This window comes from Amphibalanus amphitrite, unplaced genomic scaffold, assembly GCF_019059575.1.
Source record: "Amphibalanus amphitrite isolate SeventyFive unplaced genomic scaffold, NRLGWU_Aamphi_draft 000045F_arrow, whole genome shotgun sequence".
Classification (NCBI taxonomy): Eukaryota; Metazoa; Arthropoda; class Thecostraca; order Balanomorpha; family Balanidae; genus Amphibalanus; species Amphibalanus amphitrite.
Window position 1 is genome coordinate 1231886 of NW_024881541.1, and position 27569 is coordinate 1259454.

General features: G+C 47.4%; 2 protein-coding genes across 8 annotated transcripts in view; both read left to right on the forward strand.

Annotated features, from left to right (window-relative positions):
• Positions 1-27569, forward strand: part of LOC122377485 (cAMP-dependent protein kinase catalytic subunit 3-like) — a 156940-nt gene that overhangs the window by 13653 nt on the left and 115718 nt on the right. The window lies entirely within an intron of this gene.
• Positions 3874-9221, forward strand: LOC122377484 (uncharacterized protein K02A2.6-like). 6 transcript variants are annotated; one of them, XR_006255880.1, is made up of 6 exons: positions 3874-4038; positions 4428-4608; positions 4910-5896; positions 6997-7033; positions 7732-7868; positions 8280-8635. XR_006255880.1 is itself a non-coding variant. In XM_043357541.1 (5 exons), the coding sequence occupies exons 2-5, from the start codon at positions 4603-4605 to the stop codon at positions 7791-7793; spliced, it is 1095 nt and encodes a 364-aa protein (XP_043213476.1). In that variant the 5' UTR covers positions 3875-4038; positions 4428-4602; the 3' UTR covers positions 7794-7967. The 6 variants fall into 6 exon arrangements, 2 of the variants coding, with proteins under 2 accessions (XP_043213476.1, XP_043213477.1); XR_006255878.1 differs by having other exon boundaries at positions 3876-4038; positions 4907-5896; XR_006255881.1 differs by having other exon boundaries at positions 3877-4038; positions 4907-5896; positions 7612-7868; positions 8280-9221.

The window sequence follows — 27569 nt, forward strand, 5'->3', positions numbered from 1 at the left end:
TCTGAAATGCTGGACGAAATTAACACAAGCCAGCAACTCCTTTCGTGTTGTGCTGTAGTTGCGCTGCGCCTTCGACAGCCTTTGAGACGCGAACGCGATCACCTTGTCCTCTCCATCCTGCTCCTGGAAGAGAGTAGCACCAATGTCTGTGACAGAAGCATCGGTATCCAGCCGGAATCGACCAGCACCAGCTGAAAATCTGGGAAATGAGACCACTGGTGCACTCGTAAGCGCACACTTCAGCTGCTCAAACGCACTCTGCTGCATGTCACCCCATTGAAATTTTGCATCTTTGTGCGTCAGCTGAAACAGAGGAGCAGCTATTTCGGCGAAATTGCGTACAAACTTTCTGAAATATGACGCGAGTTCCAAAAAGCTCGACAGTTCCTTGACTGTACGGGGAACAGGCCAGTCTATTACCTTGGCTACTTTTTCGGGATCAGCTCTCACGCCACCACCTGACACTACATGACCCAAAAAGTTGACCTCTTTACAAAACAAAGATCATTTCTCCAGATTCAGTGCATAGGCGTCGCCAGACATTTTCGGTTGGGGGGGGGCAAAATCAAGTTTTGTGTTAAATCTTGCCTTTCCCCAGCCGTTACTCACTCGTTTTACATAACATTCGACGCGCAATGGTGCGAGGAATCCGATGGTGACAAAGTTTTCCTTCTAGCTAGGTATAGCATGTATTTTTTTACAAAAAAAAAATCAAAATTTTGAAATTTCTGGACAAAAACGACCGTTAGAATTACAGTGGCTGCGATTGCCGACGCACTGCAGAGGGCCCCTGTGCAGACTCTCGTCGCTCATGATCATTACCCAGAAGAAGGTGAAAAACGCTCCATTTGAATCGGATCACCTCGCTAAAACCTCCATTCACGCATGCATGCCGAGGTTTTACGTGAAATGCATAGGGCTTATCCCAGCCGCCGATTGTAGCTAAGAATTGGGCATTCGGCGGAGACTGAGAGAGAATGTCGGAAGTGTGAATCGGAAGTACATCATTCATCCTTGCTGCAGTGAGAAGAAGTGTTTTGTTCACTCGAGTGTGAACAAAAAGTTTCTGGTTTTTCGAGTGAAGGGAAGCGCTGCAAACGCGACCAAAAATATTTAACGGAACCAAAAGTTATGCACGGCATAGCGGCAAGGGATCCCTTAGAGATAGGATTGCGACTTCCAGGCCATTTCAGGCCACTCAGGGTCAGTGTGGACTCTCAGAAGCCTGCTTAGGATCCCGGAGATCGGCGTGGGTCACCCCAAATATTTACGTGTATGTGGTGCTTTAGGGCTTTCCGAGCCTAAGGTGGGCCCGGAAAGCCCTTTAGGGCACACGAGCTTTCAGAAGCCAGTGTGGGCGGGGGGCGCTAAGAGACTAGGCCCAGGGTGAGCCTGGAGCCCTCGAATAACAGTGTGAACCGTCGGGGTCTGTGTCGAATCCTTAAGGACCCTACGTTGGTAGGGACATAAGAAACATGTGTTGCGGCCCTCAGAGGGACACGTGAGTTGTGGCCCCTCAGATGCCGGGTTGGGGTTAGTAAAGTCTGTCGCCTCAAAAGTTCGGCTGAACTATCATAGGCCAGTTGAGGTTTCAGAAATTTTCGAAGGCATCCTCAAAGATTCGTGTGGCCCTTCAGAGGTCTACGTATGTACAATGTCCTCAAAGATCCCTGTATGGGCCCTCTAGAGAACATGGACACCAGTGGGACTCTCAGAGGCCGGTTTGGGCCCTCCGAAAGCTTCTTAGAGCTCAGTGGAGCTCCTTAGGAGCCTGTGTGAAAAGCAGGCTCATGAGCCCTGCGGCACTTGAACGGTACTTGTGCCTGTCGCAGACATTTGACGAGAGTTGAAAAAGGCCCCGAAGATTTCGTGTCACGCTTTGAACGAAAATTATGTGTCAGCACTCCAAAATTTATGAAAATCAGCTACAAAATGTAATACAGAACCAACTAGGAACATGGCATGAATCATGGCATTGACATTTCCGAGTCTGGAGTCGGAGTCTTGAAGATTTTGGCGACTGCGACTCTGACTTTGGTTTGAACTGCACGCTCCAACAGAGTCTGACCTCACAGGCATTCTCAGAAAGGTACCCCCATTTTTCCCCGACTCCAAAATCTCATCGGATCTTTATCGATCTCAGGGGGTGCCCGGTCCGAGGTTGGGGGGGGGGGGGAAGCTGCCCCGCTTGCCCCCCCCCCCGTGGCGACGCTAATGAGTGTAAGCCCTGCGGCCTGCAACCTCTGCAGCACCTTATCAAGTTTGGCCAACACATCCTCCACTCCATTCCCGTGAACCACAATGTCATCAAAATAATGAACACAGTCATTTGGCGTGATATCTCCCAACACACGATCAAGCAGACGAGCACAGGTAGCAGGTCCTCCTGCCAAACCCAAAATCATCCTTCGACAGCGGTACGAACCGAAGGGTGTAGTGATGGTGGTTTTATCTCTATCTTTCTCGGACACACCGATCTGAAAATACGCGCTGTTCATTTCATGTTGGCAAAACGTATTAGAACCAGACAGCGCATCCAGCGTATCATCAATACGCGGGATCTGATACACAGGAATCTTACTGCAAGCATTCAAACGTCTCAGATCAGCAACCAAACGACTTTCCATTCGTCTTTCGAACTGTATCGATATGTTGAGTCGCCTATATCGATATGTTGTGAGTCGCTTATATCGATATGTTGTGGGTCGCCGTTTGTATCGATATCAACGTGTGGGCCAATAAAGGCGTGACGTGTCACTTGCTGGCACGGCACAGAGCACGAAACATGGCGCAGCCGACAGGATAAATAAAAGCGTGACGTGTCACTTGCTGGCACGGCACGGAGCACGAAACATAGCGCAGCCTGTGGTGAACTTGTGGTTTTGATTTCTTATTTTTGGTGGGTTAACCCTCGCACGACCAGGCCATTTCTCATAACACGAACGACCAGGGGGGGGGGGGTTGTTACGACCCCCCCCCCTGGCGTTTCGAAACGGAAGGTCGTAGAGCTTAGCGAAAAAAACCAACGGATTGCTCTCAACGAGATCTCGCGATTGGTGGTATATTTTTTGGTCCTAGGTCAACATTTGACCTACTTTTGACCGGTCAAAGGTCAAATTTTCGGAAAAATAGACTTTTTTCAACTTTCCGCGGCGATTGCGGCAAAACGGTGAGAGATATCGACTTGAAACCTTCACTATCGTGTTCCTTGATCAATTCTCTATCGTTTGGTATGTATTTCGTTTCCCTAGCTCTAAAAATGGCGCGTTGGGAGCGCCGGAAGTCGGCAAGGTCACAGTCGGCGGCAGAAATTCGAAAAATCAAAATTTAAATTTTTGAAATCTGATTGTATTTTCGGATTTGGGAGGTCCATTTGCTCCCTATAGAAGCTAATATTGCTGCATATTCCCATTGAGGTGACAAGAATTAGCAAAATAGTGGTTCGGGCGCTTTTCAAAAATAGTACCGGACGCTGTTCCTCTTATGACGTCATAACTCCGTGACCTGACCTGACCCGGTCAATTTTCTTGCACCACACGATAGCCAATGCTTGCCCCAACATGCATGGGAAGTTTCATCATGATCCATCAAACAATGTGGGTATCACCGGCAGAAAACCTAGGGATTCGGCGCACACGTTTGGTAACTGTCGGCCGGAGGCTGTACCTCTTATGACGTCATAACTCCGTGACCTGACATGACCCGATCAATTTTTTTCGGCAAAAGATGCGCAAAGGTTGCCCCAGAGGGTATTGAAAATTTCAGCCCGCTACGACAAGCCGTTTAGCGTGCACTTCGAAAAAACCTCAGGGGGGGGGGTTGATACAACCCCCCCCCCTAGGCGTTCTAGGGTTAAAAGCAACTTGAAGAAGTGTAAGAAAGCGAGAAGAAGCAAGACAACATCAAGCAGTGATGTCTGGATTTACCCCACCAGAACAGTTTGATTTTACGTCACCAGAGCATTGGCCTCTGTGGCGCGACCGCTTCAGACGATATCGCCAGGCGTCAAAGCTAAATCTCGATGAGGAGGAAACCCAGGTCAGTGCACTTGTTTATGCAATGGGGCCAGAGGCTATTATTTTGAGCATAGAAGCTTTCCCTCACAACAATTTTGAAGCCGCTGTGCGCTGTTTTGATGGGTACTTTACCCCAAAGAGAAATGTGATTGCTGAGAGGCATGCTTTTGAGATTAGAACACAAGGCGCTTCCGAGTCGAACGAAAGCTACATTAGAGCAGTGCATTGCCTTACCGAACACTGCCAGTTTGCTGACAAAAATGAAAGGATCAGAGACCGTCTCATAGCAGGAATGAAAGATACAAATATCCAAGCAGATTCAGTTACGAGCTCTGGATTCAGATGTGACTCTTGAAGTTGTGGTGCAGATGCTTCGTAATCATGAACTCGTGCATGACCCGAGTACCACAGACAATGTGAACAGGATTGAAAGCAGAGCGAGATACAAGCCAGCACCACATCAAGCAAGACGCCCAAGCCAGCCTGGACCAGCTGTTGGACGAAGCCAGAGCCAGCCAGATCCAGCCTCGTCCAGACCAAGATCAGGTCGTGGACGAGCAGGCAGAGGATCACTACTCTCCACAACATGCAGGTATTGTGGAAGGAGGAGGCATACCAGTCCGCAGCAATGTCCAGCCCTGGGGAAAACCTGTTTCAAGTGTGGTGGCAGGGACCACTTTGCAAATGTTTGCTCGGGTTCAAGCCATAGAGTTCAGAGTGTCCAATGTGCACCAGATACTGAGCATGATGAGGACCAGGAGGAAGGTTATTTTCTTGGGGTGGTTGAAGGGCACAAGAGCAAGGACTGGACAGTTTCTGTTGAGGTTGGTCAAAGTCAAGTCAGTTTCAAAGTGGACTCTGGTGCAGATGTTAACGTCATGTCTCTCCAGCAGTATGAGCAGATGGTGCAGAAGCCAGACCTGCTGCCCACCTCAAGACAGCTGACCAGTGTTGGTGGTGTCCTTGATGTCCTGGGAGTATTCAGTGCAACCATCAAGTACAAGCAGGTGAGCCTTGAGAATGAACATTTCTATGTTCTGGACACTTCTCAGAATCTGTTGTCACGCTCCACTGGAGAGAGGCTCGGAGTGATTGAATTCACTGGAGAGGTGAGACTGTCTCAGAATGTGTTTGGTCCAACTGGCTTGATGAACACATCACCAATCAAAATCAGGCTTGTTGATGATGCCGTACCCTCTGCTGTGCATACTGCTCGTAATGTGCCATTCCCACTGCTGAAGTCGGTGAAACAGGAACTGGAGAGAATGGAAGATGCTGGAATCATCAGGTCAGTCTCAGAACCCACTGACTGGTGTGCACCAATGGTGCCCGTTCCCAAGGGTGGTGGTTCAGTCCGCATCACGGTCGATTACAAGAACCTGAACAAGTGTGTGAAGAGAGAGATCCACCCTATCCCCACTGTGGAACAGTTGACAGTTGAACTTGCAGGTTCGAGCATCTACAGCAAGCTGGATGCCAGCTTGGGGTTCTACCAGCTCCCACTGGACAGGGAGTCACAGCTACTGACCACTTTCATCACCCCATTTGGCAGGAAGGCATTCCAGCGGCTTCCAATGGGGATAAACCTGGCGCCTGAATGTTTTCAGAAAAAGATGCAGGAAATGCTGGCTGGTCTTGATGGTGTACTGATATACATGGATGACATTGTTGTGTACGGTGACAGTGTGACGCACGACGAGCGTCTGCAGGCAGTTCTCCAGCGGATCGAGTCATCCGGGCTGAAGCTGAACAAAGCGAAGTGCGAGTTCAAGAAGGACAGCATCATCTTCTTTGGCCAGAAGATCAGCAGCAGAGGAGTGGAACCGGATCCTGCCAAGCTCGCAGCAGTGAGGGAACTGCAGGCGCCACAGAACGAGCAGGAACCGGGCCCATGTCACTCCACTTTTGATGACATCATAAGGGGGCCTCAGGACAATACGCACAATCGCTTCAAAGCTACTTGCTAACAGTTGCCATTTTCGAAAATATTATTTTGAAATTAAGTTACAAGTTAAAAAAAATTGTAATAAAGTTGTTGATTAACCCTCGCCAGGCGAGGGCCTTTTCCATAACACGGACGGCGAGGGGGGTTGGTACGCCCCCCCCCCTCGCGATTGGCTCCTATGGCACTTAAAAACGCCAAATTTTCAGGGTAGGTGGGTCCATAGGAGATCTCGCCCCTGTGAAAGTTTGGTGACTCTAAGTCAATATTTAGGGGGGTTTTGGGGGGTATGAGTGCAAAAATTTTGCTAAAACATGTTAAAAGTTTTTCGCTTATAACTTTTTACCTAGTAAAGATAGAGCAAAAATAAAAGCACCAGTGAACTCAGGACGTCCGTGCGCATCGAATGATATACTTTGTTACCAATTTTAGTGAACTCTGGAATTCAGTTGCCGCTAAGCTAGTCCAATTTTCCCCTGACCTTGTACCGGTTTTTGTGACCTGGTGACCTGACCTGAAAAGACTGGGACTTCAAATTTTCAGGAAAGGTGCGAAAATGTTGCCCCAGAGGGTATGCCAAATTTGGCGGCGCTACGCACCGCCGTTTTTACGTTACTTGCGAAAAACCTTAGGGCTGCATCAACCCCCCCTCGTCGGGCGAGGGTTAAATCGATGCCATATCTAAAAACTTACTGAAAAATGATTTATTCATAGTAAAAATATAAGCTCGATACGTTTTTCCGTTGCTTTCTTGCAACTGCAGAGGATTTTTAAATCGTCTATATCTTCAAAACCGGCCATTTCTTAGCATATTGCTGCTCTTTTTTATCGCTAGAAAATTAGTTGGACTTTTCAATGAGATCAACGGTTGAGCGATATGTGTAGAGTGTCACCAACAATCTTCAAATGAAGTTAGTCATTTTTACGTTGTAAAGGAATGGAGTACCCCTTGCGAGCATCAGGGGTGACGTCACTCAGGATCTGTCTCTGATTGGTCGGCGGGGGAGTGACTGTACCTTCTATAGATGGCCTTGGCAGGAACTGAGGAGCCTACTTGGAACCGTCAACTATCTGGGTAAGTTTGTGCCCCAGATTCAAAGCAAGCTGAAACCCCTAAACGACTTGTTGAAAAAGGATGTAGCCTGGGTGTGGTCCCATGTTCAGCAAAAGGCTCTTGACGAAGTAAAGCAGATGCTAACTGGTGCTCCTGTGTTAGCTTTCTATGACCCAACCAGAGAGACCATTGTGAGTGCTGATGCGAGCAGCTATGGCATCGGTGGCTGTGTGTTGCAGCGACAACCCGACTCCCAGCTGAGACCCGTTGCGTTTTGTAGCAGAACGCTGACCCCATGCGAGCAACGATATGCTCAAATTGAAAAAGAGTTATTGGCTGCTGTCTGGACGTGTGAACGAATGCACATGCTACTGTCTGGTCTACCACAGTTTCGACTTGAGTTAGATCATAAACCGTTGATTCCGTTGATCAACTCAAAGAGCCTATTCGACACACCTATTCGATGCCAGAGACTTTTGATGCGTTTGACAAGGTACAATCCAGTCGCCACCTATGTGCCTGGAAAGCAGCATGTTGTACCAGATTACCTATCCCGGCATCCCTGCAAAGAGACCGACAATCTCGCCACTGTATTGCAGAATGACGTCAGCGATTACGTGTCCGGCGTGATCGGCAGCCTGCCCGTGAGTGATCACCGCCTGGAGGAGATTCGGGTGCTGCAGGAGAGGGATGATGACATCTGTCGTGTCACCCAGCAGACTCTTCATGGCTGGATGGAGGGTCCGAGGGCCCTGCAGGACTACTTCAGCGTCCGGCATGACCTGAGTGTGGTGCACCTGTCGTCAGGCCCTCTGCTCCTGTACCGCAACCGTCTCGTCATCCCTTCGAGTATCAGGTCAGAGATTTTGAATAAGCTGCACAATGATGGCCACTTTGGTCTATCCAAATGCCGACAACGAGCTGACCAATCAGTCTGGTGGCCCGGGATCTCGAGGATCTGAAGAGACATGTCAGCCAGTGTCAGTTTTGTCAGATAAACAGTCCACAACAGCATCGTGAGACACTCATACCGACTCCCGTCCCAGTGTCTGTGTGGAGTCACATTGCCTGTGACATCTGTCATCACAGCGGTCACGACTACCTGATTACAGTGGATGTGCTCAGCAGATACCTCGAGATTCAACGTCTTCCCCGTCTCACGAGTTCGGCGGTAGTAGAACGACTCAAAACGCTATTCGCCCGCCATGGAATCCCCGACATGGTAACATCCGATGGTGGAACTCAGTTCACGTCACATGTGTTCCAGAACCTGTCCACCGAGTACGGTTTCCGGCATCGGATAACCGACCCTCACACGCCGTCTTCGAACGGCGCCGCTGAGCGCGCCGTGAGGACGGCTAAGTGGCTCCTCCGCCAGCGGGACCCGCATCTGGCGCTGCTCAACTACCGCGCTACGCCGGTGGAGGCGACAGGCCAGTCGCCTGCTCGTCTGCTCTTTGGACGCGAGATCCAGACTCGGCTTCCGCGTCCGCGGGTCGTCGAGTGTCAGGACTCTACACTCGACGCCGCGAGGAGGAGGGATGGCGAGAGGAAGGAGCTTCAACGGGAGAGCTTCAACAAGCACCATGGAGCGCGCGACCTGCCGCCGTTGCGGCCTGGGGATGTGGTGCGAGTGCGAACACGGATCGACCCGGACTGGCGCGAGCGCGTGACAGTGCGTGAGCGGATCGGGCGACGAAGTTATGTGGTAGATAACAATCGTCATACAGTGAGGCGCAATCGAGGCGCCCTGCGGCTGTCACCGGGGATCGAGCCTCCCACGGGCTCGTCGGACCTCCCGGTGCCCTTGTCGGTGCGGCCGTCGCCGGGCGTGCCGGAATCTGTGCGGCCGTCGCCGGGCGTGCCTGTTGGTGTTTCAGTGCGGCCGAGCCCGACTGTCTCGATGCCGCGGCCGGCTATCTCTCCGCCGGGTCGGACGCCGGAGCCCTGTCCTTCCGCAGCGAGTCCGAGCAGGACCCGCAGCGGCCGGCTGTACGGGTCACGTTCGTGATCCTCTGTACGAGTATGCCGTTGTCTGTTGTACCGTTTCGCTTTTTGGGGGAGATGTATCGATATGTTGAGTCGTCTATATCGATATGTTGTGAGTCGCTTATATCGATATGTTGTGGGTCGCCGTTTGTATCGATATCAACGTGTGGGCCAATAAAGGCGTGACGTGTCACTTGCTGGCACGGCACGGAGCACGAAACACGAACCATAACGATTGGGGCTGACCATGTGCCATTCGACTCCTCGAGAATCCCGTGGTCCACCAGCTCACTGATCTGTGCCTTGACCTCGGCTGCAAGGTGAGGGGGAACACGTCTGGGTTGTCGAATGGGCGGGTGGTCGCCGGTGTCTATGTCGTGGGTGACCACATCAGTGAAGCCGATATGGCCGTCAAACATCCGCATAGCGGGACAACAACTCGTGGACTCTCTGACGCTGTTCGTCAGTGAGGAGAGACTGATCGAGTTTGGCCAATTTCTTCACATCAACATCTGTCGACGCCGAGAGCTCCGGTGCCTGATCTACAAATCCAACCTCGACCGAAGCCAAACTTCGCTTTTTGAAGAGCGTGATCGGCTCTGCTGTCACATTCCGAACGACCACGGGAACACAAGCACGATCAACATTGACAATAGCACGCACCACCTCAACACCAGAGGGGACATCATCTGGCTCAATCAGAGCTGGGCCGACGCAGGGCACTAAAGAGTCGGGTACTCCAAAGTTTTTCCTAGTATGTACTAGAATTATACTATATCAACTAGAAAAACAACTAGAATCGGGAGCTTACAACTATATACCGAAAATTATCCCAGGATATGGCTGCACTCAAGCGCGGCGCAGCTGGCGCTCGTGTTTCAATACATTGCGCTTCATATTTATACACAAGGCGGCCTGTGGTTTCACGCGGTTATATGGTGTTCTCTTCAATTAAAGACTTGCAAATTGTGCTGGCTAATTATTTAATAGCTATCGTATGCACACAAAAAAAAATCCGCTCTTTATTATGCATAGAATTATGTGAACAAATACATTTCTGGGCAGTTGTGTGCAAATTTGCAAATTGAAATTGATGAACTTGAATTTGGGTGGTGGGCTGCAGCCTCGCTCTCTCATTCTTTCACTGCTACTTAACAGTGTGTTTAAAAAGAAGTTTCAAGGTTTTTTATCAAATGTGAGACATGAAGACACCTTTGGACTTAACTGTGAGCATGTTTTGCATATAATTGTATTGCAAAGATTGCTTACACCAGCTTTATCTATTTGCAATGGTAGCTCTCATATGACATTTGTGTATTGTCTTTTCTATGTTGGTCGTTTGTATATATTTTTATAGCTCTGACAGGCTGACGAAGGAAGACTGAAGTCTTCTGAAAGCTATCATTACTAAGAAATGAAGCTGGTGTTTTGAACAGTGTTCCAAAGTTTGATTTGGGCTTGGGTGTCGGAGGGAGATACTCCGCACCACAAAGAGGGCTGAGAGTGGAAAATCGCCAGTAAGAAAGGCACAAAGGAATTGAAACAGGGATCATCAGTTTTTTTTTGTGAATGTTGGAGAATGTGGGAGCCGCATTATAAGATGATTCAATGTAATATGGATAATGGAGGTAGGTTAAAGCCAGCCAGCAAATGTACGTGCACTGGAAGTGCTCTTTATTGGTAAAATTAGGAGTGAAAAATTGTTCTGGAAAATTGGAGATGAAAGGGGAAAATTGATTTCATTTGGATGTCACTTCCCACCCTAAACTGGCAAGTATTGGGACACTGTTTGAACAAATTTAACAATACAATATCACTGTCCCAGCTGAATAACATCAACAAATAACATCATACTTTGTGTAAGCATCTCGTACAACTATGTTGGTGTGATAATGAAATCAAAACACATGCATCCTGTATCCATGAGAGTGGATAGTAAGTAAAAAGTGGCATTTGTTGTGATAATTATGCATTATCCTGGTAATTTTAGTTTGAATGAAATAATGTGAGATTTATTTGATTGAAACTAAACATTGAAAATAATTTCTAGATCAACTTTAATTTTTCCTTTGTTCTTGTTGTTGCTGTTCTTGATATTCCACTTCACTCACACATCAAATTGACTTCCTTAGCCGTATATCTGATCCTTTTTAAGGACAAGACGTGCACTACTACATGTATGTTGTGCAGCTGGCTCAAGATTCCTATATATAGCCAGGCTGCCCTACCGACACTGGCAAAATGAATGCTTCCTCGAACAAAGCTAACCAAAGCTGCCATCAACTGTCTAAATCTGAACAGGAAGGAAGCCTAGCTTTCAGCATAGGCACCAGCAGCTTGTGTGAAGCTGTGACTTTCAGGGTGCTAACAGGTCACTTAATAACAGGTCACTTAATAACAGGTCACTTAATAACAGGTTAAATTAACAGGTCACTTAAATAACCATGCATTACACTTTAAACCAAATCTACAAGTTGGCTCCTTGTTACAAGTTTGGTTCCAATTCGCATAGGCGTCACCTTGTCGATACCTTGTCGATTCACCAACCCCAGGCTTGTTGGCCACCAAACTAACAGTTTGTCTACAAGTTTGGTTCCAATTCGCATAGGCGTCACCTTGTCGATACCTTGTCGATTCACCAACCCCAGGCTTGTTGGCCAACAAACTAACAGTTTGTCTACAAGTTTGGTTCCAATTCGCATAGGCGTCACCTTGTTGAGTACTAGCCTGGGCCTTGTGGACCTACCAACTTCTGGATAGGCATAGTCGTTTCCTTGTCGGTTCACCAATCCCTGGTTTGTTGATGAACTAGCCTAGCCTTTGACTGGGCATTGCTAGCTTACAAATTGTCTAACGTAAGTGTACTAACGCTCTGTTCGAACTTGCTCTTCCTTACAATCGCTTTGTTTGCGTTGATACTTGATAACCTTAAGAACTTACGATTCGCGTGCGTTTTCAATTGCCACGATACTGATTCAGGAAATATTTTCTATACGGACAGGTTATTTTTTGGCTGGAAGTGGTGCACAAAACCATGACTGGCATCAGTTATTGCTCATGCTCAAAGGCTTGCGCTGACAAGAAACGAAATACTGATGGGTTATATAATCAATGAATGCATACACCACATCCATTAGGAAGTTTCTGGAATCATTAGTATTTATTACGGTCACGTAATTAATACTATTGACTGGAGACAATTCCGAGTGCATATTTCCGAATGGATGTGGTAAATGCATGAGGTAGGTATACCCAGTAGGTATACCTATCGTGCACCGTCAGCATATAAGTCTTTGAAGCAAGAACTGCTGCGTATGTGGAAGAACATGGTTTTGTGCACCGCATCAAGCCAGAAGTATAACATGCCCGTACGACGAATATTTCCTTAACATTAAGCATAACAATCATGGCAGTTGCACGATGACGCAAATAATTCGAATAAATCATGATCGCCAACCAGATTAGCTTTTACAGCCCATATATGTCCATCAGTTAAGTTAAAAATACAAAGAGTTGAATTAAAGGCAAATAAATGTATTTATATATAAAAAACACCGACCGCAAAACATCTGCTCACATGTGCATGCACAGGTCTGGTCCACTTACATTGCGCGCGCAGGGGAAGGGAGGCGACTCGACCGCGGGTATAGGCACGATTAGTGCGTCCCGCAGGCCAGAGGGGGCCTCACTCACAGCACGAACACCACAGTTCACAGATTTCACTTTTTACTGCACAAATGCTGGAACAGCCCTCGTCGCTGCTCCAGGCTGCACGGCGGCCGCGCGACAACTGCTGGTTCGAAACCGCCGCGCCGGGGCCCGCTAACGGCTGGCGGCGACCGCTGATTGGTCCGCCAAGTCTGACGTCATGGGCGCAGCTGACCATGTGTATGCTGACCAGCTGACCAGTACAAGTTAGGCGCCGGTTAAATAACCATGCGGCAACAAGTTTCCAAAACTGGTTAAGAAACAAACGTTGAAACAAATGTAGAGTTGGTCTGGATACTGAGAAGTTGGTGTGCATAGTAACTATTGACTCGTAATTGTCACCTGACAAGCAATGCACCAGACAACGGCTTGTTTAAAAAGTATCAGTTGGTAAACATACCAAGAGATGATTGGTTATATTACACAAGACTTGTCAATTTGGTTTACAGTGTACTCCTCTGATAATGCTTGTCATGTTTTCAGATAGGTACACGTTCTTTCATCCTGACTTTTGAAACATAAGTACCACCTGAATTTGTTTTCATTGCAAGTGTGATGCATGTAATTTCATCTTGATATGTTCCCAGATGGAGGATCCTGCTCGCAGCTATGCCTCATTGCCTACCATGGCCGAAACTTTTTTGAGAGGGTTACCATAGTGTTCTCCGTCTTATGTGTTGAGGATGAGCTGTATCTTGTGATCAATGTTTAACTTAAGTGTAACACCGTGACATCTTTCAATGCCAAAGTTTATTTGTAAAGAGCCAAAGTCAATTTGCATTGGAACGAGCGGTAATGTGATGTGTGGAGCATGTAATTTGCACGATTGGGAACCATTACTCTGTAACCCAAAGTGGGATGTTTACATACATGAGAATGTTCAGTGTTCATCGTCGATAGATAATAAAAGCATTAGCATACCAGTAGATGGATTGGTCTGTGGTCGTCCAACATAGTATCAGAGCTGCAATTTTGACACCATCGTGTTCGTCATGCTCAGCCACGTCGAATGATATGCTTTTTGTATGGGTGAGGTCAATTTAGGATGTTCCAAGGTCAGGTCAGGTCATGACCTCATGATTAGCCATTAGGTCAAGTTGCACATGATTCAATTCGGCAGGTCTTTCTGAGTCCAATCGTGTCTTTTCCGTCTAAGATCACTGTCAGCGCCAAAACAACTCTTTATTTCCCCTTTGGCTTATAGGTAATGGTCAGATCACCTGACCGACCTGACCTTACGTGACCCTTAGGGGAAATCCGAAGCTAACAACTTTTGAAAATTAGGGAGTTTGATCAGTTCTGTAAGTTTCATCTACCTGTGATAGATCTCCTTGCATTGATGGAGTTACGATGTTGCGACGTCTTCGAGACCGTGCAGAGGTTAACTTGTGACGCCATAGGTCAGTGACCTGACCTGACCTGAAAATGAGGTTGGTGCCACAAAATCCGGCTTGAATCAAAGGTCAGGTATGCCAGCTTACAACTCTCCATCACCAGCGCGCTTACCCCTACTTTGCATTGCAGCCATGGTTTGCCGCACATTTACGATAAAAGTTTTGGTCTGTCCGAGATTCGAACACAGGACCTTCGGATGTGTCAAAAACATGGGGTCATATATGGACGAATATCTCGAAAACGGTTGGATGGGCTTGAACTTTTCGTCCCAAAAATGGAAATAAAAATGTTGTAGCTATCTTTTAACATACCTTATATGTGGCTGCCCACACTACGAGACCTTGAAAACCGAGCGCGAAAAGTCTCATTTTAACACGCAACCCTATGGGCTAGTAGGAAAAGTCACGCCCATGCTGCCATATGACTTTGGAGGGGGCTGGGCCGACGTAATCGCAATTTGGCACAAGACCTTGTAGGACCATTTCACTGCCAGGAGCAATCACACGGTCACAGCTCAGAGACACATTGCCCAAACTCACAGCCTGTGCAGAAACTGAGCGAACGGACACGTTGGGAACCATGACAAGACGTCTCCGACTCAAATCTATCACACAAGGACAGTGTTGCAGGAAATCAACTCCCAACAAACAAGGCACGTCCATTGCGTCAGACACAAAAAAATGGCTTTCTTCGCCACGAGCAGGACCAGGACCCTGCAATAGCTGACATTGCGAGACACATGTCCACAGGAAAGAGGCCGAGATCGACGAACGTGACCCCCAGCGCTGTGACGCTGCTGAGACAGTGGCACCGCCTGAAGTTGCTGGACGGTGTGGTAGCTGGCCACCGCAGCTGTTGTAGTCTCAGCTGGTGACATCATAGCCAGCAAGCAAGCCAGCTCAATCTTCACTGTCTCGCCACGCATCAAGCGGGCGAAAAATGTCAGTGCAAAAGGCACAGAAAATAATCGGCTTTGAATCTTCTCACTTTGTACCGGCGCTCAAAAGGCATGGTCTCGCGATAGACACGCACCGCTGCCACCAATTACCGCTGCCTGCAGAGGTGTTTGTCCACCCATGAATATCGGTTGGCAATAGCCGTTTTCACGACGGTCATGTAAAACACATTTGGCGCAGATTACGTGCAGATTTGGTAAAGATTTGGTCAAATTAGGTTCATTGTATTTCTTGAAAGTTATCAGTTTGGATTGCACAGACGCTTATCTACCTCATGTATCAAATTATCAGATAGTATTTTCGATTAAAATACTGACATTAATTCATGATATGAAGATATTTGGAAGTGTGAATCGGCACAAGGCTTGCGGCTCGATAACATTAGCGCGCGCATTATTCGGGAATGTGCCGACGAGCTTACCGTGCCTGTGACCAAGCTCTGTCAACTATCTCTGGAGCAAGGCGTTGTTCCGAAGATATGGAAGCGAGCGAATATTGTGCCGATATTTAAGAAGGGTTGCAAAACATGTCCGAAGAACTATCGCTCCGTGTCACTTTTACCCCTTCTTAGTAAAGTGTTAGAGCGAGTCGTTTACAACTCGCTTTTTAACCACGTGCGACCTGTGCTTTCTACAAAGCAGCACGGTTTTCTTCCTGGACGATCATGTGCATCGAACTTGGGAACTATGCTTCACTCGGCCTGGACCAATGTATCTGCTGGTTCTCAGACAGACGTGATTTACACCGACTACTCTTCAGCCTTCCAAAGTGTCAATCACAAGTTGCTCATTCAGAAACTCAAAAAATCGTTTCATATAGCAGATAAAGCTCTTGCGTGGTGTGAATCATATCTGGCTGGAAGGGAGCAGCGGGTCATTGTAAATGGCCAGTGTTCACCGTGGGTTTCTGTGACGTCAGGTACCCCCGAAGGCAGCCAGTTATCACCGCTCTTGTTTGCCCTTTTTATCAACGATTTACCAGAAGCCGTCCGTGCTGACTGTGTCATGTTTGCTGACGACGTGAAATTTTACCACCGGGTAGATCATTGTACAGACACTGCTTTCCTCCAAGCTGATCTCGATCGTTTATATAGGTGGTCAAAGTCCTGGGGTCTGACACTAAACCCCTCAAAGTGTAAGATTCTGACGTTGTCACTGCGCCGGTCTCCTGAAATAGGCATATATTCGATAGACGGCGCGGTGTTGGAAAGAGTGACAGTAATGCGAGATCTTGGTGTCTTGTTGGACGAAAAACTTACTTTCGGACCTCATGTCGATTCGATCTTACTCAAGGCCAACAGAGCACTAGGACTTATAATGAGATCTTTTCAGACAGGAAAAAACGGCAGGTCCTTACGCTGTCTTAGCTGCAGCGATCGCAAGGCTATAATCAGCACTTACTGTGCGAATGTAAGGTCGGTAGTTGAATACTGTAGCGTGATATGGGGAGGAGCAGCTCAGGCACACATGAAGCGGGTGGGGCGTATCCAGCACAAGTTTTTGATGTGGCTGTGCAGTCGCTGTTGCCTGTCAGATGTCTCGTTTGAGTATGCAGAGCTCTTACGCTACTTCGGTCTGAGTTCTCTGGCGGCGCGACGAATGCAACATGATTTGATGTTCATGCGCAATGTACAAAACCAGTCTGTAGACTCGTCTTTTCTGCTCGAATATTTTCCACTGACAGTGCCCACTCGTGCCCTGAGAGCACGGTTACTGTTTCATGTCCCATATGGTCGAGTCAGCACAGTTATATCACAGTTATTTGTAGACTGCCGCTATTATGCAACGAGTTTTTAGATGCGTGTCGTGATGTAGATGTTTGGAACTCTAGTGCTGGCCAATTCAAGAGCTCTGTTCTGGCTTATGTCAACTCTCGTAGTGTGTAGATGCTTTACTGCTAAGATGTTTTTATATTGTGTTTTTATCTCTGTTTTTATCTTTACAGTTGCACACTTTTTTCTTAACGTAACAGTCATTTAAGCGGTATTCGCTGAACTGTATTTTATAAGTGCATGTTGTGTTTCAACTGACTTCATCTGTGATTGGGGGCATACCCCGTTGATGATTTACAAATAAACTAAACTAAACTAAACTATTTGTTGTAATAGAGATTTGGTGCAGATTTCGTCAAATTAGGTGCATTCGCCAGGTCCCCCTTCGTGAAAACGGCTAATGCGAAGTCATGTGTGCCGATTAAGTGTTCCTAGCATACAAAGTAAAAACATTGCGCAGCATCTGCCAGCTGCCCAAACTTTGTCCAATTCTACAGTGATGCTCAGGTAAGTGAAAATCTCTATGGCATTGTGTTTTAGGAGGCGCCGTCAGGCCGCTCGGTCAGTTGTTGACACGTCGGCCTGCCTGTCGCCGATGGGGCATCATGTGGTGGCGGCCGACTCTGCGGCCGAGCCGGGTCGCCGCGCCGGGGGGCGGGGGCCGCTGCCGGCCTTATTGATTTTGGCTGCGCGCTGTGAGCGGTGCCGCCGGAGCTGCCAGCCCGGCCCGAGGTAGCGCGCTCCTCCGAGACGGCCACGGGCCAACTGCTCGGCTCTGCACTGTGCGCCGTGCACTGTGCACCCTCTAAGCTCCACTGAGAGTAGCTCGGCCGGTGGGTACAGGCTCCGTGCGAGACTACAAACGGCTCCCAGTTTACCAGTGCAGCGTCAACAGCAGCTGTCGCCGAGCGGTAACACTAGAATCGTCATAAAATCGGTAACTGTGAATCGCTTGATCAGGGGGGCGACAGGGCTATTCACGCAATGTATTCAGTTCTGGGCCTCGCGGGGCCTCGCGGTGACGAGGCTGGAGGCAACCACTCAGCGCGCTGGGATACTTCCGGTAGGGCCGGGCGCTGTACGGTGTGCAATGAATGGGCGGGCTGACAGAGATGAGGTATTTAATTTGAAATGACATCATGAGCGATCGGGTGGGGAAAGAGAACGTTTCTAATCGAGCTTGAGATGGGGGAAAAACGAAAATGTCACGGTGGGCTCAGAGCTCCGACGGGGCCGGGTGCCGTACAGTGTGTAGGTACTATGCATTTCAGACCCTGTGGAACAGTCCTTTTCGGCTATTTCTCGTTGTATATGCGTTTGATTTTTGATTCATAGCCCCCCTCCCGTTTTTCTGCAATAACTTCCAAACCGCTTGACGTATCGACGCCAAACTTTCAGTACCTTCGGCTGCATCAATTTGACACATTGTGTCAAAATTTGAACTTCGTAGCTACCATAGGTCGGCCGGAAATGACGTCACAGTAACGTCATGTTCGGCCGATTTCGACACAAAACATTGAACCACGGCAATCGCTCCCAAGAGCTCAGTTTTTAAGCTAGATCCAATTTCTTTGCATGAAAGGACTTAAAATAGACTGCGCTATCAAACTGCTATCTCGGATTTTCAAAATTTTGAAAATTTTAAAAAAATTATATAATAAAATTCAAAAGTTATATTTTTTCAAAAAGTTTTTGACTTTTCGAAAAAACGGAAGATATGTGATAGAACGCATGCTTATGACTTACTCTAGCAAGTTTTAGCTAAATATCTTCAAAAATGGCCAAGTTATACGCATTATTGCACAAAATTCGCAATTATTAATTTTTCAAATCAATTTTTCAGTACGTATTTGACAGCGTACACCAATATAAATAGCACCATCGTGCTCCCGAGCTCAAACTGCATCCAATAGTTACCTTTTTTGTTGAAAATTTTCAACTTCAATATTTGACCTTTTTTGACCTGAAAGTGACCTGACCTAAGCTGAATTCGACTCAAAATGACCTCGAATGACTCAGACGACATCAAATTCGAAATATATGGCCTAAATGGACCATAAAACATGTGTCACGTGACCGACGTATGATATAATATTTCCGTGACCTGTGATGACATGACCCTGACCTGAAAATCAAAGTACAAGTTTGGTACCCTCAGGGTATCTAGAGCATCTGTTCACGAGTGTGTAAACAGAAAATGAGCCTGATCTGACGTGTAAGACGGCGGCCAGAGCCCAAAATGTGAACAAGCCAAAACGCTAATAATTTTTACTTTGACCTGACCTGTGACGTCATCGGTGACATCGAGGTCAATGAAATTAGGCTTCGCTCGACAGTTTTTCCGGGGCTATCAGACGCCGTTTGAATTTTGACGATCGGCCCAGTAGTTTCGGAGTTAGGAGGGGGGGGCTATGAAGAGCCCCCCCCCAGTAGGGCGTGTTATACGCAGACCCCAGTGGGGCGCGGGTTAACAAAAAATAAAAAAAGAAGGCACTTGTCATTGACTGATAATGTTAAGGTCGTCGGAGCCCTGCTTAGAGGCTGGCACAGGCTGGGCGCTGTCTCCCCTCTGATTGGTCGTGACGTACTAGCACACTGCGGCTAGACTCCGCCCACCTGCGGTCCAGCCTCGCGCCATGTCGGCGGCAGTCCGCGCAAGGCCATCTATAGAAGGTACAGTTACTCCCTCGCCGACCAATCAGAGACAGATCCTGAGTGACGTCACCCCTGATGCTCGCAAGTGGTACTCCATTCCTTTGCAAGGTAAAAATGACTAACTTCATTTAAAGATTATTGATGGCACTCTACACATACGCTCTCAGCTGTTGATGTCAATGGAAAGCCCAACTAACTTTCCAGCTACAAAAAAAAGCAGCAATATGCTAAGAAATGGCCGGTTTTGAAGATATAGACGATTTAAAAACCCTCTGCAGCAGCAGGAAAGCAACGTAAAAAAGCATCGAGCTTATATTTTTACTATGGATAAATCATTTTTCAGTAAGTTTTTTAGATATTGTACAGATTTAAGTTACAACTTTATTACAATATTTTCATTACTTGAAACTTTATTTAAAAAAAAATATGTTTAAAAATGGCAGCTGTTGGCAAGTACCTTGGAAGCGATTGTGGCGCACCGCGCCATTAATTGTCCTGAGGCCCCCTTATGATGTCATCAAAAGTGGAGTGACATGGGCCTGCGGCAGTCGCTGTCTGGCCGGCCAGCGTGCGGGTGGTGCGCGCGGCGCAGCGGAGTGGCGCACTGCACTTGTTTGCATGTCATGAACTTTTAATAAGATGTTCTACGACAAAGAAGGACGGAGGAAGAAAGAAAAAGGAAGAGGAGAAAAAGGGACAATGAGACGAACGGTAGACAGTGGCTAGTGGACAGCAAACAATATGCATAAACGCTAGAGCACACTGTAAACCAAATTGACAAGTCTTGTGTAATATAACCAATCATCTCTTGGTATATTTACCAACTGATACTTTTTAAACAAGCCGTTGTCTGGTGCATTGCTTGTCAGGTGACAACCACGAGTCAATAGTTACTATGCACACCAACTTCTCAAAATCCAGACCAACTCTACATTTGTTTCAACGTTTGTTTCTTAACCAGTTTTGGAAACTTGTTCCCACATGGTCATTTAACCGGCGTCTGACATGTACTGGTCAGCTGGTCAGCATACACATGGTCAGATGCGCCTGACGTCAGACTTGGCGGACCAATCAGCGGTCGCCGACCGCCGTTAGCGGGCCCCGGCGGTTTCGAACCAGCAGTTGTTGAGAGACCGCCATGCAGCATGGAGCAGCGACGAGGGCTGTTCCAGCATTTGTGCAGTAAAAAGTGAAATCTGTGAACTGCGGTGTTCGTGCTGTGAGTGAGGCCCCCTCTGGCCTGCGGGACGCACTTATCTTGCCTACCCGCGGCCGAGGCGCCTCCCTTCCCCTGGGCGCGCAATGTAAGTGGGCCAGACCTGTGCATGCACATGTGAACAGATGTTTTGCGTTCGGCGTTTTTTTATATAAATACAATTATGTTTTTTTAACTTAACTGATGGGCATATATGGGCCGTAAAAGCTGATCTGGTGGGGGCTCATGACTTATTCGAATTATATGCATGATCGTGCAGCTGCCATGATTGCTATGCTTAGTGTTCAGGAAATATTCGTCATGAGGGCATGCTATATTTCTTGCTTGATGCGGTGCACAAAACCATATTCTTCCACATGCGCATCAGTTCTTGCTTTAAAGACTTATGCTGACGGTGCACGTTATACCTACTGGGGTTAGCTCATGCATTCACCACATCTATTCGAAAATATGCGCTCGGAATTATGTCCAGTCAATAGTATATTAATTACGTGACCGTAATAAATACTAATGATTCCAGAAACTTCCAAATGGAATGGATGTGGTGTACGCATTCATTGATTTTATAACCCATCAGTATTTCGTTTCTCGTCAGCGCAAGCCTTTGAGCAAGAACTGATGCCAATCATGGTTTTGTGCACCGCTTCCAGCCAAAAAAATAACTTGTCCGATATAGAAGATATTCCCTGAATCAGTATCGTGGTAGTTGAAAACGAACTCGAATCGTAACTTCTTAAGGCTGTCAACGCAAACAAAGCGATTGTAAGGAAGAACAAGTTCGAACAGAGCGTTATGCCTGAAACAGACTCTTTCCGCAGTCAGGAAATCGCATGCGAGAGCCTATTCAAATACATGGAAGCACGCTCGCATCAATCGCACGCACCTCCCGGATGCGATTGATGCGGAAAGAATTACAATGTATTTGAATAGGTTCTCGCATGCGATTTCCTGAACGCGGAAAGAGTCTGTTTCAGCCTTTAGTACTTAGTACACATACTTGTTGACAATTTGTAAGCTAGCAATGCCCACTGCCCAGTCAAAGGCTTATTTGGAGCAATAATTTGGCAGCCTCGAAGTGCGGCAGACGTTGCGCGCAAAACAGTGTATACCACCACGTGTTAACGATGGTTTTAGTCGAAGATTTAAAAATCGTTAGATCTCCGCTGACGTCACAAATTCTAAGGGGGCATTCCAATGCATTAGCCCCTTAGAATCCGAAAACTGCAAGTTTGAAATTCCATATCTCCGAATTAAAACATTTTTCGATGTTGTGAGTGCCCAAACCGGTATTTGCAGGCCATGGCCACCAATTTGGCTATCTCAACTCAAAACTAATGTTAAGGTGGGATGGTCACTTTAAGATCTGGGGCATTCCACGATAGATCGTACAACTTTTTCCAATTTGACACCCTCATCTCTCGGATTTTAACGATAATTGGTCTAAGGGGTAATCAGGGGCTCTGAATCCTCCTGTGACAATTTCAGGCTTATCAGATGAGTAGTTTTTTAGTTAGTGTATAACATGCTTTGGATCTTGCGTTGCAGCGCCAAGTTTGGCGGCCTGTAACTCTGTAAGACGGATAATCCAAATGCCGAATGCTATACGGCATTGAACTTGCATTGAAGCAAAGAATAATATGCATTTTTAAAATTTTGAAATGTAAACTATTTTTGGTATATAACACCTCGAGTTTCCTTTCATTTGCATGTTTATGTCTTTGGGACCAAATTTTTTTTAATTGTTTATTTACTTAAAAATATTTCTGAATCATTATTAAGTAGCATGCAAAAAATTAGGAAGGTGTTCTTTCTATAAATGTACTTATTTTGCGTCACCGTAACACTGTAAAAAAAAGTTTAGCACCATAGAGGTACTTTTCATTTGACTAATTTTCAGTACCCTAGCGGTGCTAAGCTAAGCATTTTATTCGTACTTAACTGAGATCTAGTTTAGTATCGAGGTGCTAATATAAGTACACACTACACATATTTGTTTAGCACCCGTGTACTAATTGTAGTACCCTACACCTGCTAGACCAATTTGCAGTACCCTAGCGGTGCTAAACTTAAAAAGGTGCTAAGAATAGCATGCAGTTAGTACCTTCCGTACTCACATATGAACCGTTTTAGCGCTATTGTTACCCCACGACAAGTAGAATAATGCTAACGAAAGCAATGGGGCTGAAAGTAGAATATCGTTACTAGTTAAAGCTGCTGCATGAAAAGTTCGCAAAAACTGCTTTCTTTAGCAGCATATACTTTCACTAGTTACTGCAAAAAGGACTCATCAATTACCAAAAAGGAAATTGTAAAAAGCCGAAAAGGCGTGCAAAAAACGGTTATATCCTAGATCAGTGATAACTAGTCTCAATAATTGTGTTTTGCATTCTGCAATATTCCCGTGTAAGTGCATCTTTCAAGCATCCAAAACATTCTAAAAAAGAAAAATAATAATAGAACATTTATTAACACTTCATATCATCTGCATGAAAAACAATTGTGTAAATATACACACAAAACAAACGCACGGGAAAGAACGAAAGGTCGCTCATATACCTGTTCACTCGCAGTATGAGTAACCGACGATAAACGCGAGATCGACTGGGGGAGGCGGGGGGGGGGGGGTCGCTGAACCGACGTTCCGTTCATGGCCATGAGTTCGACCCCATCCACGACCAGACGCCGTTTAGTGACAGACGGTAACGGAGACCCCGTGTTGTTGTCGTAGTTGTCCTCCATTGATAAGTGACAGTCGACGGAAGAACTGACCAGGCCCCATGTCTGGAGCAAAAAAAAAAAACTGGATCAGTTCCAATTTTTTTTTAAAGCTATTTTCACAAACAACACAACTTTCCTTTCAGACAAGAAGCGCGATTTGCCAAAGTCGGAATATGAAGCACTTAAACAATATAAGATAATGTCGAAAGATATAATGTGTCAGACTCACCAATGTCGGTCAACGTCGGTGTCGGTGGCATGTGTCGGTGGCAAATGCTCATGTACCACCCGGCCCCGGAGCACTTCACTTCACTTCACTTCACTGCACTGCTGCACTGCACTTCCCTCCACCTCACTGCATTCCGGAGCAGGGGCATGCACTCCCATGCCACGCACAACGGATTCCACCGATAATAGTTGATTTAAGCTATCATTCCAGAGCTATCACTCGGTGGCATGTGCCCGGAGCACTTCACTTCACTTCATTTCACTTCATCCCGGAGCACGTGCACACACTCCCACCACGCGACCAACGGACTGCACTAAAATGGCGCAACACCTGGCCGGAAACAGCTGGCACGCGCATGCGCAATATCGCTCTGCGCCGTCAAAACGTGCTAGTGTAAGACTCCCAGGGATTTGTAAAGAATGGCTTAGCTACTTCCTTTGGCGCCAATTTCAAATTTAAGCATCTTTGGTTCCTCTGTAAGCATGTCCGGTTCTTTTGTGATACTAACGTAAGCACCATATTCAGCATTACCAACTTCTAAAACACTTAAAATGGTTCTAATTAGAAATCCAGCTTGAAAGAGCACTCACTGATGGACTGGGTACTAGCAGAAGTAGACGTTAAGCTCAGTAGAAGAATAGGTGATCTAAACTTGTTATTTCATAAATATTTCATGGGAATGCTAGCTATCATTAGCACAGTATTAGCACCGTGCTTCTTTGTAAATACGTCGTAGGGTTCTTTTGACGCTAAAAGGTGCTACGAATAGCAGCCGTTAGTACCCCAAATGCTAAACTTTTTTACAGTGTAATGGTCTCAAATTGTGATTTCGGGAAGAGAGCCTACAAATAGCGTGGTAAAGCTGTCTTGTGACATCACTGGTTACTGGAAGCTCAATTGAAGTCATTTTTGCCTCACTTTTGCATTGCTGACCTTGCGTGACGTCATTCGTACGTCACTAGGGTCATAAGAGTTTTTCGTCAATAACTCTCGATCAAATTGAGCTAGACAGACGGGGAAGCTACCAACGGACTCAGGAAGACCTTGCGAATCGGATGATGTGCAATGTGATCTCATTCACCCAGCTTCGTTGCCTGACCCGACTGTTAACCATCTCTGTGGCGGCGCTGTTTGTCCAGCGCCGCGCTGGTTGGCTTTGCCGCGGACTCGGGGCGGTCACGTGATGCCCGGGGGCTGGCTGCCGGCTGGGCGGCCCCACACAGCCGCTATCCGGGTTCAGAAGTGGATAATACCCTAATTTTCGACAAATTTTAAAGCGTGCTTTTCTCACATTTTCTGGTCGTAAATTGATCAGACTGTATAAAATATCATCCAGAAAAATATTACTCATTCTGGCACAGATTGGTGGGCTCACAAAGTACACCGTTTTGTTCTACTCCGTGAGACCGAATTTGTGCTGCGATTTTCATGTAAATGTTGACGAGTCTCCTGTCATATTCTTTACTTGAAAATGCGGAAGTAAGATATCAGCTGAAAGGGGAAAATGTGCGGAATCCATTGGTAACAAAAATGCATCTAAAAACCTTCCCACTCAGTTATTGTAAGCTAATTGTTGCACACTTGCACAAAGCAGAAGGGCTTGTGGATCTCATATCTGTGCCCGCTCCGTTGGTCAAGGCCGCCAATAAACAGTTCGTGCCCAGAGCCCGTCTCTGATCTATCACAGTGGCGACGAGGGAACTGCCGCGGGCCTTTTGGGGTCATGGCAGCGCTGTGGGGCCGTGCCCCAGAATTTGACCCGACAGTGGAGGGCTTTAAGTGTTTTGTGCGTCGATTGGAGCAGTATTTCATCGCCTGTGATGTGGCAGACACGGACGCGGTGAAGCGGCGTGCTATACTGCTGAGTGTTTTGCGACCTCAGTGTTATGGGCTGCTCGAGGATTTGGTTTCCCCAAGGAAGCCGAGTGATTGCAAGTATGCAGAGTTAGTGGAGGTACTGTCCAATCATTTTGAGCCCACCGAGTCGGTGATAGTGGAACGGTTTCGGTTTCACTCGTGCTGCAGGGCTGACGGCGAGTCGGTGGCTGAGTTTCTCGCCCGGCTGCGATGTCTGGCGAAGCGGTGCTCGTTTACACCGGAGGCGCTGGATGACAACCTGCGGGACAGATTTGTTTGTGGCATCGGTGACGGTCGTCTCCAAACGCGTCTTCTCAGCTACCCGGATCTGACTCTGGCGTCCGCAGTGTCCGCGGCGCGGGCCTTCGAGTCAGCTGAATCGCAAGCGAGGGAGATCGCCCGAGGCTCAGCTCCGGCCGGCGCGGCCGCGGCCTTGGCCGCGGCGCAGGACGCAAATTCAGCGGAATTTGCGTCCTGAAGAAGTAGCGAAGTAGCGACCACCTCTGTGGCATTGGATAAACTGCGAATGTCGTTTGCGTCTTGGGGTCTGCCACGTGTACTCTGTTCTGACAACGCGGCGTGTTTTACTTCTCCTGTTTTTGAACAGTTCTGCGTTATGAATGGTATCCGACACGTGACGTCACCGCCGTATGCCCCCAAATCGAATGGTCTGGATGAACGATGTGTGCAGACCTTCAAACGGGGCTTTAGAATGTACAAGGGTTCCGTATCAACCAGAGTGGCTCGTTTTCTGTTTCAGTACCGTCCTACGCCACACACGACCACTCAGAGGTCGCCGGCGGAATTGTTTTTGAACCGGCCGCTTCGTACCCATTTTGATGGACTACGGCCGGATCTCTCTTTCGAGATGCAAAGTCGACAACGGTCCCAAAAACTATATCGAGAAAGAGGTTCCCGATCCCGACATGTGAATGTTGGGGACGCAGTGTGGGTGACAGCAGTAACCAGGTTACAGGGGACGGGCGGCGCTTCCTGGTTGCCGGGTGTTGTGTTAGAGGTGACAAGTGTGAAGGTGACGGTTTTGTTAGACTGCGGTAGAGTGGTGCAGCGGCATCTCGACCATGTTCGCCGTGATTGTTCGGGTGTGCGCCGGCGTCCGGGTATACAGGGTGTCCCGAAATTGATGCGCGGTTGTTCTATCCTCAATAACTTATAAAGTGCTCGAATTTATTTCACGGCTTATATGTTATCATAGTCCCCATTCAGTTGCATACACGGCCTATTGCACTCTAGCGTGTCACGTTTCAGGTTGTCAAGAGTCTCTCCTTTGAAACAACGCTATGCCGCTTATATCTTCTGAAACAGCCTCTTCCCTGAGCTAGCCCGTTGAAGCTTGCTGAGCTCTTTTCTGACGATCGTCCAGATAATTTGGATCGGGGACAGGTCCAGACTGTTGCCAGACCATGTCCCCTTCTCCCAGAGGCCTGGGAGCCTCGCTCGGCACCAGTACTGGGTATTCCTGGCGTGATAAGCTGGAGCCCTTTCTTGCTGGAAAATGGCCCTGGACATGTCCGACAAAAGTTTGAGTCTGGTTTTTTAACCATTTACCTTTTCCCTCAGCATCTTTGTGGCATCAGTCTTCTTCAGCACCTCGTTGACATAGTAATAAGCAGTCACGGTCTGTCCCCGAGGCACCTCGTGAAGCTCAGAGCGCCTCTGTAGCTCATCATGCTCCAAATGAGATTCTTCAGCAGACGTTTCACCGTCTCGACAGCGGACTCCTCAGAGCTGCCGTTGGCCCACATTTCGATCGTTCTGGCAGTAAGGGGCTTAGAGACCACAAAGGGCACCTTGTCACTGAAAAGGACGCATCTCCAGTCCTAAATGGTCCAGTTTTTGTGGGTCTTCGCGAAATCCAGCTGCCTGCACTTCTGGACCACGGCAGGCCAAGTCTGCATCCTGAAGCTGAGCAGCTTCAGTTTCAAGATAGTCTTCAAATACTGGTGGAGGGTCGATTTGGATGCTGGGACATGCATCTCATTCAGTTTTCTTGTCAGCGATGTTGAATGGTGCTTTTTAAAGGTCGACTTTGCAATCACGAT